The 15,000-nt window shown below is 40.2% G+C and overlaps 2 protein-coding genes across 2 annotated transcripts in view; one reads left to right on the forward strand and one right to left on the reverse strand.

Moving 5' to 3' along the window:
* Positions 1–11,664, forward strand: part of LOC138012633 (SH3 domain-binding protein 5-like) — a 12,400-nt gene extending 736 nt beyond the window's left edge. Inside the window, exons 3-8 of the mRNA XM_068859460.1 lie at positions 4,479–4,610; positions 5,850–6,017; positions 6,196–6,326; positions 7,769–7,811; positions 8,714–9,056; positions 9,623–11,664. Of these exons, the coding sequence (XP_068715561.1) occupies positions 4,479–4,610; positions 5,850–6,017; positions 6,196–6,326; positions 7,769–7,811; positions 8,714–9,056; positions 9,623–10,143 (1,338 nt within the window). The 3' untranslated portion in view covers positions 10,144–11,664. The remainder of the gene's footprint in view (positions 1–4,478; positions 4,611–5,849; positions 6,018–6,195; positions 6,327–7,768; positions 7,812–8,713; positions 9,057–9,622) is intronic.
* Positions 11,665–13,949: 2,285 nt separating this feature from the next.
* Positions 13,950–15,000, reverse strand: part of LOC138012615 (uncharacterized) — a 129,446-nt gene continuing 128,395 nt past the window's right edge. The window contains exon 120 of the mRNA XM_068859437.1: positions 13,950–14,941. Coding sequence (XP_068715538.1) covers positions 14,805–14,941 — 137 coding nt within the window. The 3' untranslated portion in view covers positions 13,950–14,804. The remainder of the gene's footprint in view (positions 14,942–15,000) is intronic.

Below are 15,000 nucleotides of genomic sequence, written 5' to 3' on the forward strand. Positions count from 1 at the left end.
TACAAAATATAAAACTTGCCACACCATATATAAAATATGTTTGGAAATATAAAACTTGTCACACCATATACATGTATAAAACTTGTTGCAATAAAACTTTTCAGGCCATATGTAAAACTTGTTGCAATAAAACTTGTCACGCCATATATAAAATATATATTGGAACCCAGTGCCATGCCAAAGGGGCGAGAACGAGGCGATGAACTTGAGTTTCCAGGATTAGCAAGATGGCCTCTCACAAAGTCCTCTTGAGGGACTATCAAGTCTTGCTGGACATAAAGGAGTCACTGTCATGGTTATTAGAGCAAAGTGAGGCAATCACTGTCGACAGCCTTAAACGAAGTCGTCAGTGATGTCAATGACGTCCTTATTGCCAGCAACCTGGAAAGATTTGCTACAAGTAGAACACAATGAAGCTGTCCCTCAGTGATCATGATCTGATCTATGCTATATATATACGGAAGCAGAAGGCCACTAGACCTCAACCTAAGCTCATTGATTACCGTAGTATGAAGTGTTTCGACAATGATCAGTTTCCTAGCTGATCTTGGTAAAATCACCTGGCATACTGCATATATCTTCCATGACATTGATGATATTTGTGAACACTGGTACATGTACCAGCTTTTCATTGATGTAGTGGACCAGCAGATGCCATACAAAAAGAAAACGGTATGTCCGGGGAGACCAGCTACCCTTGATAACCCCTGAGATCTCCTCTGCAATCCACCACACTTCAAGCTCCTTTTAGACCGTGTCAAACTACCTCTGGAGTATTAATTATAAGAGAGATGGAGTTGTCAGTCAAAACTGTTCAATGAAGTAAGTCAAAAACTTGGAATGTTGTAGGAGACAAATTCATAAATCACCTCATCAATTCTCAGGTCTGTACACTACAGCATTTCTGAGTTATTTGTCAAAGCATTTCACGCAACTTTCTAGAGTTTATAATCCTGGAAACTCAAGTTCATCGCTTTGTTCTCGCCCTTTGGCGCGGTACTGGGTTCCAACAGGCGTATTGCGTGACAAGTTCAAACACGTTTTATATACGGTGTGAAATGTTTTATATTTTAATGTAGCAAGTTTAATGTATTTAATGATAAGTTTTACATTATAGCAAGAAGTATTTTTGATAGAAACGGCATTCCATAGCCTGTTTTAAACATCGCATTTTACATGTGCTGAATCTAATGCAAATGAGCGAAAACAATAAATTTTTCAATTAATACACAAGGTACTATCATCATCATCATTAATATTATTATTTTATTTATTTTATTTATTTTATTTATTATTTATTATTATTATTATTATTATTATTATTATTACTATTACCGTAAACTTCCATGTATAAGCCGCATCCGTAGATAAGCCGCACCCCGAATTTAGAAGCGCAGATTTTGGAAAAAAATGTAATACAATAAAGTTTGAAGTTCCAGTAATGTTCTATTGCTATAAACCAACAAGGACAAACAATCAAGGTTTCGCCATAAAGTTCAAATTCCTTCGATATTGAAACAAAACGAACGAGTGCTTAGTAGCCAAGCTTTAAATGTGGGGAGGAGTCTGGGTCAGGGCCTGGGTATCATGTCTATAAAGATGTACCCGCAACAAGCGAAAAAATTCATGCAGAACAGGAGCTTGATAATGCAGTCGACAAATTTGCCAGGAAGGTGGTCAAGGACAACGAAACAGTCGGCCATTTACGGCGAATTTTGTGGTATTTTATCGAATATTTTATGGAATTTTGTGGTATTTTATCGCACGTGGCGGAAAGATATGTGTGGAAGTGACTGGCCAAAACGTCACTGCAAACAGCTGTGCAGAGGAATGGAGATTCCTTGTAAGTTGGTGTTTACATATACTTGTTCGAGTAAAGCGAAAATTAATCGCTTGAAAGAACTCTTGGAGAGCAAGATTCGCCGATAAACACTCGAAGACGCAAACGGCTCCTTTAGGAGCCACCACTCATTAAAATGTCAATGAACCACAACAATATGCTCTCAGTTTCTTTTATTTTTCTTTACTGAGATCTTAAGAAGTTGCATGAATATTAATTAGGTTTTTTAAAACTCCAAACACAGATGTATCCATGGATAAGCCACACCCATGATTTATGGCTTCAATTTTGTGAAAAAAGTGCGGCTTATACATGGTTGGTTTTTGTTATTATTATAAAATAACAGTATAGCTAGCTAATTATTAAGAATAAAATAATTACACAAGTTTGTTTGTCTTGTACCTGTCTTGCCATTTGGAACACAAGCTTTAACGTTAAGGGCCCACCTTCAACCGACAGGCATTGTGTACAGTAAAACAATTTTCATAATATGAAAATCCAGCCAAAGCTGAAATTTATCTGATCAGATCGCTACGATAAGAAATGTGAGTTTCCATAACAAAAACAAATAGTTGAAAAGCCTGTCGGTTGAAGGGATGCCTTTAAGGTGCTAACAGCACAATTTTGCGTGATCAATATTAAAAAGTATTTGCATTTGAGAAGATTTGCCTGCATTAGCCTCCATTGCAATCTAGTTCCAGTCCAATACTGAGAATACAAAATATGGTCTCTTGTGATGTGTATGTTCTGAAAACAATAATTATTGATATCTGCATGAAATTCAGGAAACTTCATGAATTAAAAAAGAAAGGATGTAAAAATTAATTTTCAAAAGTTCTGTTTGAAACTGAGAAAAGGTAAACACAGAAAGGCATGAAGGTACCGGTATTAAAAGTAGTTAATATTTCAGGAATGCCGACTGCATGGTCACTTTTCTTGCACCTTGCATTGCCTGTTTGCACAAGCTAGTATTGTGTTTAGAACTGTACATTGCTGAAACAGTCAGTTTCCTCCTTGCTCCACCATCTTTCTTTTATTAGAGAGGTTTAGATCGTAAGACGAGAACGACTACGAGTATGAGATTTTCTCATAGAACAACATTGAGCGCGCACAACCCTTTTTGGTGGGAAAAACGTGATGCCAACATCATTTTAGTTCGAAGTTTTGCAAAAAATTGATGTCGTCGGGTCAAAACAAGTACACAACACGGTAGCAATTTTGGCATTTTTGGATCAGCAAAGGAAGGCTCAGTTAACAGCAATAAGAATAACAGAGCAACCTATACTGCTAATAAAGAGTAAGATTAATCGTATGGGTTATAAATTTTCAAAGTATTTTCGCTAAAAACGGACAGTCAAAACTCGTACTTGTTCTTGTCCTCATCTTAGAATCTAAAGGTCTCTATTGTTTGGCTGTTTCTTCAGCACTGTGTGGCTGATCCTCACATGCTGCTGTTTTCAAAAGGTGGTTGGAATCCATGAAATGTTGGCCAGCGAGTGTGTGCATGAGAGTCTATTTAAGCAACAGAGGACGTTTTCCATAGCCTCATCTAAACACAAGGGGGAGTTGGGAGAGTTCAAGACAGTTATGCAAAGCCATGGCGCAGATGAGACAATGGAAACACGGAAAAATTATACCTCTATTGCTTTTATAAAATATTTCTCTTGAAAGACAATTCGAGAAATGAAGGAAAATGCTGGTTTTTGTACTTCTAGAGTAAAACAGATTTTGTTTTCCTACCAGCCAATCAAAATTCGTGTGATGTCACAGCCGTGTTTCCATACTCTAAACACAGCTGTTGACCAATGAGAGTGCGCATACTATCCTAACTATTTTATAAATGCTGATAGAGTCTGGCCAATGGAACAAAGTTTCACATGTCCAACATGATAACAAGAGGAATGTTGAGGGAATTGTTGGGTCAAGTGTTTGATGCCGTATCAAATGCATTTCAACCGACGTGCATTCGTTAAAAGGCCTGTTTAACCGGTTTCAACATTTGCTTCAACATGCATTCAACACTTTGATGAACCAAATGTTGGGTACATTTGAACAGGTTGTCCAACATTGTTGAAAGCGTAAAAAATGTTGAAAGCTTGTTGAAAGCATGTTGAATCAAGTTGAAATTGGTTTAAACTTTCATTCAACATCGATTCAACTTTTCTTTTGTTCTCGAAAATGTTGAATGGTGTTGAAGTCGTTTGAACACTCTGTTCAACGACTGTAGAACACACGCATGCTCACATCAGGTAAATATGGCGTAGTTTATCTGGACGAGAGGGTCTGGTTCTAGTTCTTAGCTTCTCACAATCAAATTTCGCAAAATTGTTGATTCTTTTGTTGGTGCAATGTTGGAATCGTTTGAACGGCCTCCGCACAACTATGTTTTTGCGTCCAACATTTGTCCAACATGCTTTCAACTTTTGTTGAACGAATGTTGGTCAAATTTTGAAACAGTTTAAACAGGCCTTTAGATGACATGGTTATTAAATACAGTGACCAACGGCTAAAATACTAGCTCATCCAATTGTCGGATTGTCCAACATTAATATTGTTTAGTATGGCCTCAACAACCTTTCTGTATTAGTCATGGATAAAAGTTAATTATGGATTTTTTTTAAATGTTTGGTGTGCATAGGAGGCTAGGGCTGTTTTCCGGCAAACATTGGCTGCTGCCACTTACCACTTAGATGATCAAACGAAGAAAGTTGGGCTGAAGAATATCAACAAAGCACGACCTTTTTACGATTTGCTGAGAGTAATGCGCAAAGTAAGCCTTTTACTGTACCTAAAACTTTTTTTCCCACGAGTTTGATCATAACTGTAATGTGTAGTATTGGCGAGACTTTGGGTCAACTGCATTAAATTTGCATTGTTGTACTTCCCTAATGTTCTCCATATATTTTACGCAGAAGGAATGTTATTTTGTAAAATGCAGGGCCATATTTGGAACTGTTGTAGGGAGGTTTTTAAATGGAGAATTGTTGGCAGAATTGAGGGGAATAGGCCTTTTGCAACTAACGATCACATGGTACAAAATCCGCCATGCTGGAGGGCAAGCTCATTATTATTACCCCACTGGGACTTTAAAACAAAGGCCAGTCAAGCTTGACTGGTTCAGGTCTCTTTGTTTTAATGTCCCAGTGGGGGAATAACAATGAGCTTGCCCTCCAGCATGGCAAATTTTGAACCATGTGATCGTTAGCTGCAAAAGGCCTATTAATAAAGAAAAGAATAGGAAAATGTTGGTTGCTCCATGGCTTGGCGGCTCATTTGATATGTCGTGAAAATCACTGTGGACCTGTATTCTGTTAAGCCTAGAACTAGTATCAAAATTAGAACAAATTTCACAGGAAGCCACTTTTTCAAACACTGACAGGGATCCTTCCTCAAGGTCTTAAATGGCATTGCATCCAAATGCTTGTAGCATTAGATTTACATGTAGTACATGTAGTGTGGTTCTTGTTACCTTGACACATGATTTGTTATGGGCTGGGTTACAGATATGAAAGATTTTGCCAGGACAGAAGGGGTATTCATGGTAAAATAAAATTGGATCAAATTTCATGTTAACACAGGAATAGTTTAACTGAGCATTAAATAAAGAGACCCACTCATGTTGATTTCCTTCGTTTGCGGGAAAGTCCATGGCAAAATATTGCAGTGAGTTACAATACTATACAATACAATACAATACATACATAATTGACCGCTCCTCTTAGGGGCTTTTCAGGGCCAATGAAACACAACGAAACAACAGAACAGAACAGAACAACAACTGTTAAGAATCCCAACTGGCCGGAGGCAAACCAGTTGGCTATTTACAAGTGCAGCTGGGAAGTTGAACCAGGGACTACCAGGATCAAATTCAACGAGTGGTCAGAGCGGGTCTTGAACCCGGGATCTCCGGATATCAAGGCAAGCACTCTAACCACTGGGCTACGCTGCCTCCCTTGTTTTTCTTTGATGGATGTTCTTCGACTGAAATCTCTATTTTTCATGTTTATAGGCTCATTTTGAGTTACAAAAAGCAAGTCGTCAATATGAAAAAGCCAACAGCAGGCATGTCTATGCGCGGCAGCGAGTTCATGATGCCGAGTACAAGGTCTTTTCCAGTGGAGAAAAAAGAGATTTTGATGCAGCTATGCAAGAAATGCTTAACCAGGCAACAATTGAGGTAGAAAATGTTGGTTATGGGAAATACCTTAAATTATTCAGTAATTTACTGTGGATCTTCGGCTGACTTGTGTTGCCTTTTTGAAACATACAGTGTACTGCCTCTGTTGACAGTTTCGTTATTGCGTCAGTAAAATCTAGAGGAAAAAATTTAACCTTGTATTTTTGCGGCCTCACAGGTCAACGAAGCAGAAAATCAGAAGAAGGACAGTTGGTTAACTCACCAGAAAATGTACAAGGCCTACCAAGATGTTGAGAAACAAGCCAAGGAAATGCAAAGCAAATTAAAAAGATCGATTGAAAAATCAAGGTATTTAGTCCAAAATATTGGGGATGGGGGGAGGGGATATGTGCTATTGAGTCTCTGAATGATGATTGATTAAGAACAAGACGCTACGGGTAGCCTACACTTTGTTCGAAGGCTTTTTAGTCGATTTTCCTTAAGGTTCACAGTATTTTTTTTGCTTTAATATGTCTTGGTCAGTACGTGCAATCGTCAAGTCGCCTGAAGGTTGACGGTCAGGTCGCTCGAAACCAGAGTACTTATCATCCTGTCGCCGGAGAACCCTAGTGACTTCGCCCGAAACTTTTTGATGGCTTAATGTCTATACTAGCTTCTATTCTCATTGAAATTGTTGCAAAAAAATTAAGTGCGCGTTCGTTTATTGCCTTACAATAAAAATCAACAGTCACTTCAATTTTACGCAAACAGGTTGCGCCAGCCTGAAGATCCTGTGGAATATTTCCTCTTGGACGAGAATCACTTACCAAGCACCTGCTTACGAGCCTGTGTCGAAGCAATGGACCGACGACATCTCGTTTTCGTAGTGCCAGCCCAGCTCGAACTTTTGGAAAAAGCAGAGACCTGGCATATATAGATGGAAAATCAAAACTCGTCTGTCATCCATACATGTAATAAGTTGCGATCAAAATGCTTTTAGGCCCACATTCGCCAAAGTCATTGCGCACCATGACTGAATTTCGTGTAACTCGAAATTATTGAAATAGCTGACTGAATGTGTTTTCCCGCGTGATTCGCCTGAGTGCGTGCAACCAATCAGATCATGCATTTGAACCAACCTGTCATTTAAAACAACAACAAAAAAACGACCGCAGTGACATTTGGGCGATTGTGGGCCACTTACATCCACTTATCAGCGCACTTTTTAATTACTACAGACGAACAACTTTAATTTTCGGGAGACATAACTCGGGGTCTCGAGCGATACGACGATAAATTTTGGGTCAAATTGTTCAGGTTTCCGGGCGAGATGACTTTCGGGCGACTTGACCAGTTATCGTCACCGAGTCCTACGATAACCGGATATTGCGTGTAACGAAAACACAAAAACTCGTTTCCGGTCTCGAGCACAATTCTTTTTTCCCCTCTTTCGTGGTCTATATTGGTCATCGCGATCGCCTCTGAATGAGAAGATAACGGCCGGGTAACTGGGTACCTTCTCGTCTCTCTAGAACTCTTACGCGTGCGCAGGAAAATCGCGACCCAACCAAAAGAAAAAAGAAGAGTCGAAGCCGAATTCTATACTTTGTTCCCTCGAGCAACGTAATTACTTGTGCAATACATATTATATTTTAAAATTTATTTTATACATAATTATGAATGTCGGCGTTCCGTTTTCTACGTTAAATTTATACATGTATGTCTTGTATATTGCCATGTAAATTTCGAATTGATTTTTACCTCTTTTTTCCTCATTAAATTTTTATGTGTTTATTTTTTTCGTGATATAGACCGTACTTTGTTCAAAAGGTTGGCTTCGATCGACATCTTTGGGTGAGTTTATTTGCGGGGTGCAATAGTAATAGATGTAATACAGCTGTAGCCTACACTGGTTGTGTTGTAAGCAAGTGCAGTGATGCTTTATGGCATGGCGTAGAAAATGATGATAATTAACAATTATTCGCCGAAGGCGAAGTGATTATCGGTGAATATTCACCGAGACGAAGTCGAGGTGAATATTCACCGATAATCACTGAGCCTGAGGCGAATAATTGTTTTAGTATAAATACACAGGCGATTATTTCAAAAAAGAGAAAAAAAAAAACATTTCAACGCGAAATCATCTTCACTTACAGTGGCAAAACGACTACTGGTAGGCATTTTGTCCGTCGAGATGATTATCGGCTGATAATCCTTGATAGCGAGCCAATGAGAGCGCGCGATTTTGTATAATCTCCTGTGTATTTATACTAATTAAAATTAATCCTAGGTAGTTTTCATTGCTGAATATTTGATTCTCAGCTGAGCATGCAACCCAGGGGGATAGGGATCTGTGAGGCAATTATATTAATGGTTTAGTTTTTTTTTTTACTTGATTGAAAAGGACTAAGCTTCTTAGCGCCAAATCTTAGTATGCTGCTTCTAAAAAGGTCTTGCCTTTGAGGGACAAAGTTCACCCAGGTAAAACCCCTTGCCACACCCCTTGCTAATCTTTTGATGGTAAAGAGCAGATGGGAAGGTCTTAGAGAACGTCGAGGTCTGGAAGACTTTAATGGAAAAAAGCAACAGATGAAGTACAAAGGGAAGGAAAGGAAGAGAAGCAGTTTGGGAGTTGAACTCCAAGAATATGAGAGCTCATCTCACAGAAAAAAGTCTGGATTTCTTTAAAGACTCTTTTGGTTATTTCACTCAACAATATCATTGTGCAACTTGGAGCTTTCTTTTATTTCCTGCAGCAATTGAGACAAAGAGTGGATTCAATTCAAAAAGGGCTCACTGAAGCTAAACTCATTTACTCTAAGTGCCTGAAGTCACTGGAGGTAATTAGCGATGATATCCACCAGAAGCGAAAACACAAGAAGTCACCGACGTCAATTCCAAATCTTCAAGAACGAGGAGATGGAGTCGGAGCAGATTCTGAAGATGAGGTATCTCTTGATCAGAGCCAGCTTGATCTTGATTTGGATTGCGAATCGAGCCTCAAAGAAGTGGATGGCATTTTGCCGAACAATCTACCAGAATCGCCAACTTCCTCGGGAGAGAAGGCAGAAACGTGCAGACCTCTGTCTGGTGATGAAGGTACTTGTATTTCTGGTACAAGTTCGTGTGTAGTTGTTGTTGAGTGGATTATTATCGAACGTTATTTTGCCGTAATTCCATTAGTACGCTCGGTGATTGGTTGAAAAATCTCGTGCCATCTCTTAGCCACATAGGAGTAAAAGAAAAATCCATTGTAACTTTCGACGGTTGTAGGTCATTTGCCCCCTGAGCATCCATAATGTCCTTCGAAACAATACAAATCAAAATGGCCGCCTTATCTGCAAAAAGGTGTCTTCAAACTGCTTCTTTAATTTGTGTTGAATTTGCATGACAATGTAGCATTCACATTTAAATCATATGGAAATACTCGGAACAAATCGTTTTCTTCCAAAAAGAATTAGTCTGTAGTCACGAAGTGATTGCAATAACGCGAACTGATTCATGTTTTGAGATGACGTTCTCGTTGCCGTCGCCGTTGTCGTTGCTGAAGCTCCCTAATGTCCTCTTTTGGCGTTGGCGTTGCTCGAACTCCCTAATTTCAGCTGAATGCCTATTGACTTTCACATATCACGCTAATTCATTATTTTTGTGTTGCTTATTTGAAGCTTCCACACAGATGGAAAATATGGCCCTCGAATCAGCTTCTTTGGACACGTTGGACAGCAGATGCGTTTCAGGAGCAGAAAGCCCGCGAAGCCCAGATTCGTTGGTAAGTTCTGCATCTGGCGACTTAAAACGTGAAGTTTATGGTTGTGAACAAGAAGAGGGCCAATCTCGTGAGAGAAATAGTGAGCGAACGCAAACTCGTGAGCTAAAGCTGATTAGTGAAGGAGCGACATTTCGGGAGGAAGACGCGTCTTTGGTGAAGAGTGACTTGATGGCAGGGAAGGGTGCTTCATCTCCAAATCAATCACCAGAGGCTAACACTGAGGATGGCGAGCCACGTGAAACTTTTAAGGCATTGAAAAGCGATGTAGAGAGGGCGAGTGAAGCAGTAGAGTTCGAGATCTCTGCTAGAAAAGAAAATTCCCAAAATCAGGAGGATACAACAAATAGAGACGGACATACTCGGGAAGCAGTCGACAGTAATGTCATCGTAGAGACAGAAGGTGCCCAAACGTCGTAGGAAGACAGCAATGGTATTTTTCAAAGCGAATCTTCATATGTTGCAAAGACTTCTTGTACATATTGCATCCGCAAAGATGTGTGAAAGGTTTAAGGAACGAATGAAAAAAAAAAAAAAAACATGAGTCCTTCCTTGGGCTAATTGATCAATTGAATGAGATGGATTTCGGAATCGTACGTCCTTGGCCCCGTTCGAACCGCAAGGTCGCACTTTTTTATAGCTGTTCTCACTAGACTGAGAAGTAGTTTAATTGTAATTGATTTCTAATGCCTCAACCAGTTAGAGGAACAGTAAGGGTATCAGTGTTCTCACCGAATACATGGCGTTTTTATGGTAATTTTTTTGCCCACAAAATTTCTCTATAATTTTGTATACCGTACTTCAGAACTCGTTGTACGTACCGGTTATTTTCGGTTGATTGAGGGCCCAAGCTCGATGCTCGCGGGTCATGAATCAACGGGAAAAAAACGAGGACCCGTAGCTTTCAGTACGGATCGAGACAATGAGATTAGTAAGATCAAGAGAAAATGAGAGGACAGAGAGGGAGGCTCCGGGCGTTGGCCGGGATATGTCATGTCCACGAAAGTTATTTTTAGACGAGCGGAAGTCTTTGTTCTAGCGGAAGTATGTCTTCCGAGACGTCCGCATGCAGTCTTGCTCTCAGGTTCTTAGTGAAGTGAGAAAATGGCGGCGCACGTTGGAAGGCTGATGAAAAAAGATGTCGAGGCTTCCTCGGTGTGATCGTCATCCGACTGTTGATCGCTAACATCTGACTCGCGTTCTCTGTTTAATTCACTGATGTCAGCCAGCGAGTCATTCGTGTCCACAGAAATAGTGGTGCTTATTTCCCAGCTGGAATTACCAGACCAGAAAAAACATTTTCCGCGTTTCTGAAAGTGGTTTTCATCGACAAAAGTTAAGTCCACTTCGTCCGCCATTACATGAAATCTTTGCTTTTCTTTCAAACATCAGACCGAGGTTGACCTGCATGCGGTCGTCTCGGAAGACAGACTTCCGCTAGAACAAAGACTTCTGCTCGTCTAAAAATAACTTTCGTGGACAAGACATATCCCAAGGGCTGGACCGGGAGCCTCTCTCTCTGTCCCCTCATTTTCTCTTGGTAAGATATTGATTAAATCTTTGTAGGAATGAGGAACGCGGGAAAGGAAACTAACTACCGTAGTTGAAATAAGCTGCTACAAATGAATGGCATGCGTCAAAATCCGAAAAACTAATTACATCTTCTTGGCTTTTTGAAATAGTTGCTTGCAAGATTCAAACAGGTTTTGCAAGTCTATTCAACATAAACCACGTGAAAAACTTGGTAGAGAATGTTATATCAAAATTTCTAACTTAGCGGGCCGTACTGTAGAATACGGCGTGCTAAATTAGCCAATCATAGCTCGCGTACCGTCATAGAGATGTGTTTTAAAGAAATATTCTCATTGAAATACTTATCTTTTAATAACCGCCTTTGTGAAATTCTCAAAAAAATTGTACACGCAAGGAAAAAAAAGGGAATCTTTGTTGTGCTAATGGTGATTAGAAAATAACGTGTCAGCGTGTTTTCAACTTAAACTGAGTCCTTTAGCACTAATTTCGCGGTCTTCGTCTCAAGACTTTTTAATCGGGGGTTTTATCCTGTTCCCTGTTCAGTATAATTTAGTCAGGAGGTGTTGATATTCGTTGGAACACAAGCTTTGAACTCGTCACTTTCGTTGTGATTTTCCTTTTATGGTTGTCTTTGCGCTGCTGTTTTATTTGCCTACCAGAAAAACCTGTCGTTCTCCCCGAATTTGCGGACACATCACTTTTTAAAATACCATTTCCTGTGCTGTGTAGTTTGACTGACAGGCTGGTGATCATTTGCCTAATCATGGAGAAGAAATGAATTTAACTTAGTCGTTTCTTCCAGGCTCCAGCTACAAATAGAGGAGGCGTTTTTCGAGAGTAAAGAAATACCTGCGGTAAAGAGAGCAATAAAAGGAAATGTGTTGTGAAATTGCATCCTTTGGAAACTCGGAAAAAATCCGAGTCCAGATAGGATTTGAACCTAGGGATCTAGTTGGATGCTCTAACCACACTGAGCTTCTCTGAAGACGCCTATGGTGAGCAAGGATGAAATGTGGGTCACGCAGTTACAGAGTCAACGAAGGAAGGAAGGAACTTTATTTAAGTGTCTAGTCGTGCTACAGCGCTGAAGCACTAACTGGGAACACTGGAAACTGAAATTAAGGACGGTGCCTACTATTGTTAATGCGCATACGTTCTGCGCATCTCGAGATACTCGGATTTCCAATCGGTTATGCTTACTAATACAGGGATATTTTGGCGCGGTTTAAAACTATCTGGAGGAAGTAGATCTTCGTAAGTACTCTCGGTATCCAAAAAGAAAATTGGGGGTAACCATGCATTTTTGAGAGATAATTAAGCTTCAATTTGAGAAAGAACGCCATACATTGCTTTGTGTTTTAGAGCTTTTTACAAACATTATTCATCAATTATCTTTGAAAAATGCGTGGTTACCCCAAATTTTCTTTTTGGATTTCAATAACACTTGTTAAGATCTACATTTCCTGCATAATTACACACCGGGGAAAAATATCTTTAATTAGTAGGCACCGTCCTTAACAATTAACACAAATCAAGTCGAATGTTGGTTCTTGAGGAAAGGGGATAACCGGAGTACCCACAGAAAAACCACTCGGTGCAGAGTAGAGAACCAACAAACTCAACCCGCATATCACACCGAATCTGGGAATCGAACCCAGGCCGAAGCCGAGTGCTCTCGCGACAGACAGCATAGCTCATAACTGAATCGCGTAGTCACCTTAGAGCATATGTGAGATGCGTCAATTAACCACTAAGTGAGCAAATGTGAGAATGATCATTACGTTGTGAAATTGCATCTATTGGAAACTCGGGAAAAAAAAAGGTTTTTCCCAGTTTTCAATGGATGCAGTTTCAAAACACACAGCATTCTCAATCGGAATGTCGCTCAAATGGTCCTGTTTTCACTTTGTCGTCACAGCTTTTTCTCTTTGATTTTGTCTTACTTTGCGTAATTAGGCGGGTCTGCGCACATTTCCATACGCCTTGTTTCGAAATGGCCGCCATTTTAGTATTCTTTAGTTCCCGTGGAAATAGGCCCTTTTGGCCTCACTTTCAAACGGAATTCTAGTGGAAAATTCACCACCTGACGAGGGGATCCCTCGGGGTCATAGGCGTAAGCTACTTTTTAGAAGAAGGAAAATCTTCTGTTTCCTCCCTTCGGTCAAGATTGCTTTGTAAACGGAGACTGCTTTTGAAAACATAATTGTGTAAAATTTTGCTTGTGTTGCTATGTAAAGCTACGTGTTGCTACGGTGCAATATCAGTAAGCCTTGTTTTTAAATCGCAATTCCACACGGAATACCTCGCCTCATCAGCCAATCAGATGGCGAGAATTCTCGCTATGCGATTCAAAAGGATATTTAACCTCGAGGCCGAAAAGGGACAATTTGCAAGGAAACAAAAGAATAGTAAAATAGCGGCCAATTTGGAATATGGTGTATATAGGCGGATGTGTCGTCATTGCACAGGGGTCACGGAGTACGTTTGAAAGTGGAGGGGACGGGGGCGCTAGGCTTTGGTATGGTTACGGAAGTGTAAAGGGAGGGGAAAGAGGTTTAGGAGAAATCAACACCGAAGGAATGGGGGAGGGGGGGGGGGGGGGGGCGCTTGCCCCTTTCTTTCTGCGGCCCCTGTTGCAGCAAAATGGAGTCAAAGGCTCATTCGTGCATGTCGCTATCAGAAAGACACTGCCATATCAGTTGAATGGCATCCCACTGACACACAACTGGGTTAAAAATGACTCAAACTCGTTGACACGTGGCTAGCGAAAAAAAAAAAACTGAGATTGAAGATTTCCGCAGTTATTAACGCTTCTTCAGCTCAGTAGCGAAAGATATCCTGAGATATTCAGGATTGAATGGGATTTGAGCCCATGTCATTTGCGATGCCGGATGCCGGCAAAGTTTCTACTAACTAAGCGATCAAGACAAGTTGAATCTGGCCATTCTGTGAGTTCGCAAAAGATCCTCAGTTGATGGATATATAGTGTGCGCATTTCTTTATCCAGCACCGATCCCAGCCCCTGAATCGAAAGCATCGTCACTTTCCAGCAATTTCGCGAATGAGAATTTAAAATGTCCATTGTTTTATTAGCAATTTATTTTAAATACATAGTTTCACTTTCATTAAATGAAATAACACCAGGCCAAGAAGAGGGCTTCGTGAGGCCGTTTGTGAATAAGCTTTGGGAAGGAAAACTTCAGACATTTCACGCGATTGTTTGAAGTTTGGCACCCAATAAGCGCTCTCGCGTGTTTCTTTAAGTTTAAAATCATGGTTTGGATTATGTCTCGAATGAGCGCTTTGAGATACTTCGTCAGCGGTTACAGTCAGTGTTCAATAATGTCACAGGTTTACCAATCCCTGAACGTACTGGGCTTAATTTGCGTCATACCCACGAAACACACTGGAACAGCAAGCAGGCGTCCGTTATGTTAATCTCATGACTTAGTCATTGTTTCTTCTTGGCAAAAGGCGCGTTCTCTTTTCATACGTGACTTTAACTTAGAAAAAAATAGCACTAATAATTCATTTATCTTTTCTTTATATCAAACATCGTCGGATGATCCTTGTTTTCTGTCATTTTTAAATCTGTGTCGAACGACGGCAAACATTGTGATGCAAAGTAAAGCCAACATTCCAAGGATAACAGACACGCCTAAAATTCGATCCTGGTCCGAAGAATCTGCGAAAGTAAAGGTTTGGAAATTCGAGTGTTAGAAAAAATGCGTCTGGACACTAAGT

This window comes from Montipora foliosa, chromosome 8, assembly GCF_036669935.1.
Source record: "Montipora foliosa isolate CH-2021 chromosome 8, ASM3666993v2, whole genome shotgun sequence".
Taxonomy (NCBI): domain Eukaryota; kingdom Metazoa; phylum Cnidaria; class Anthozoa; order Scleractinia; family Acroporidae; genus Montipora; species Montipora foliosa.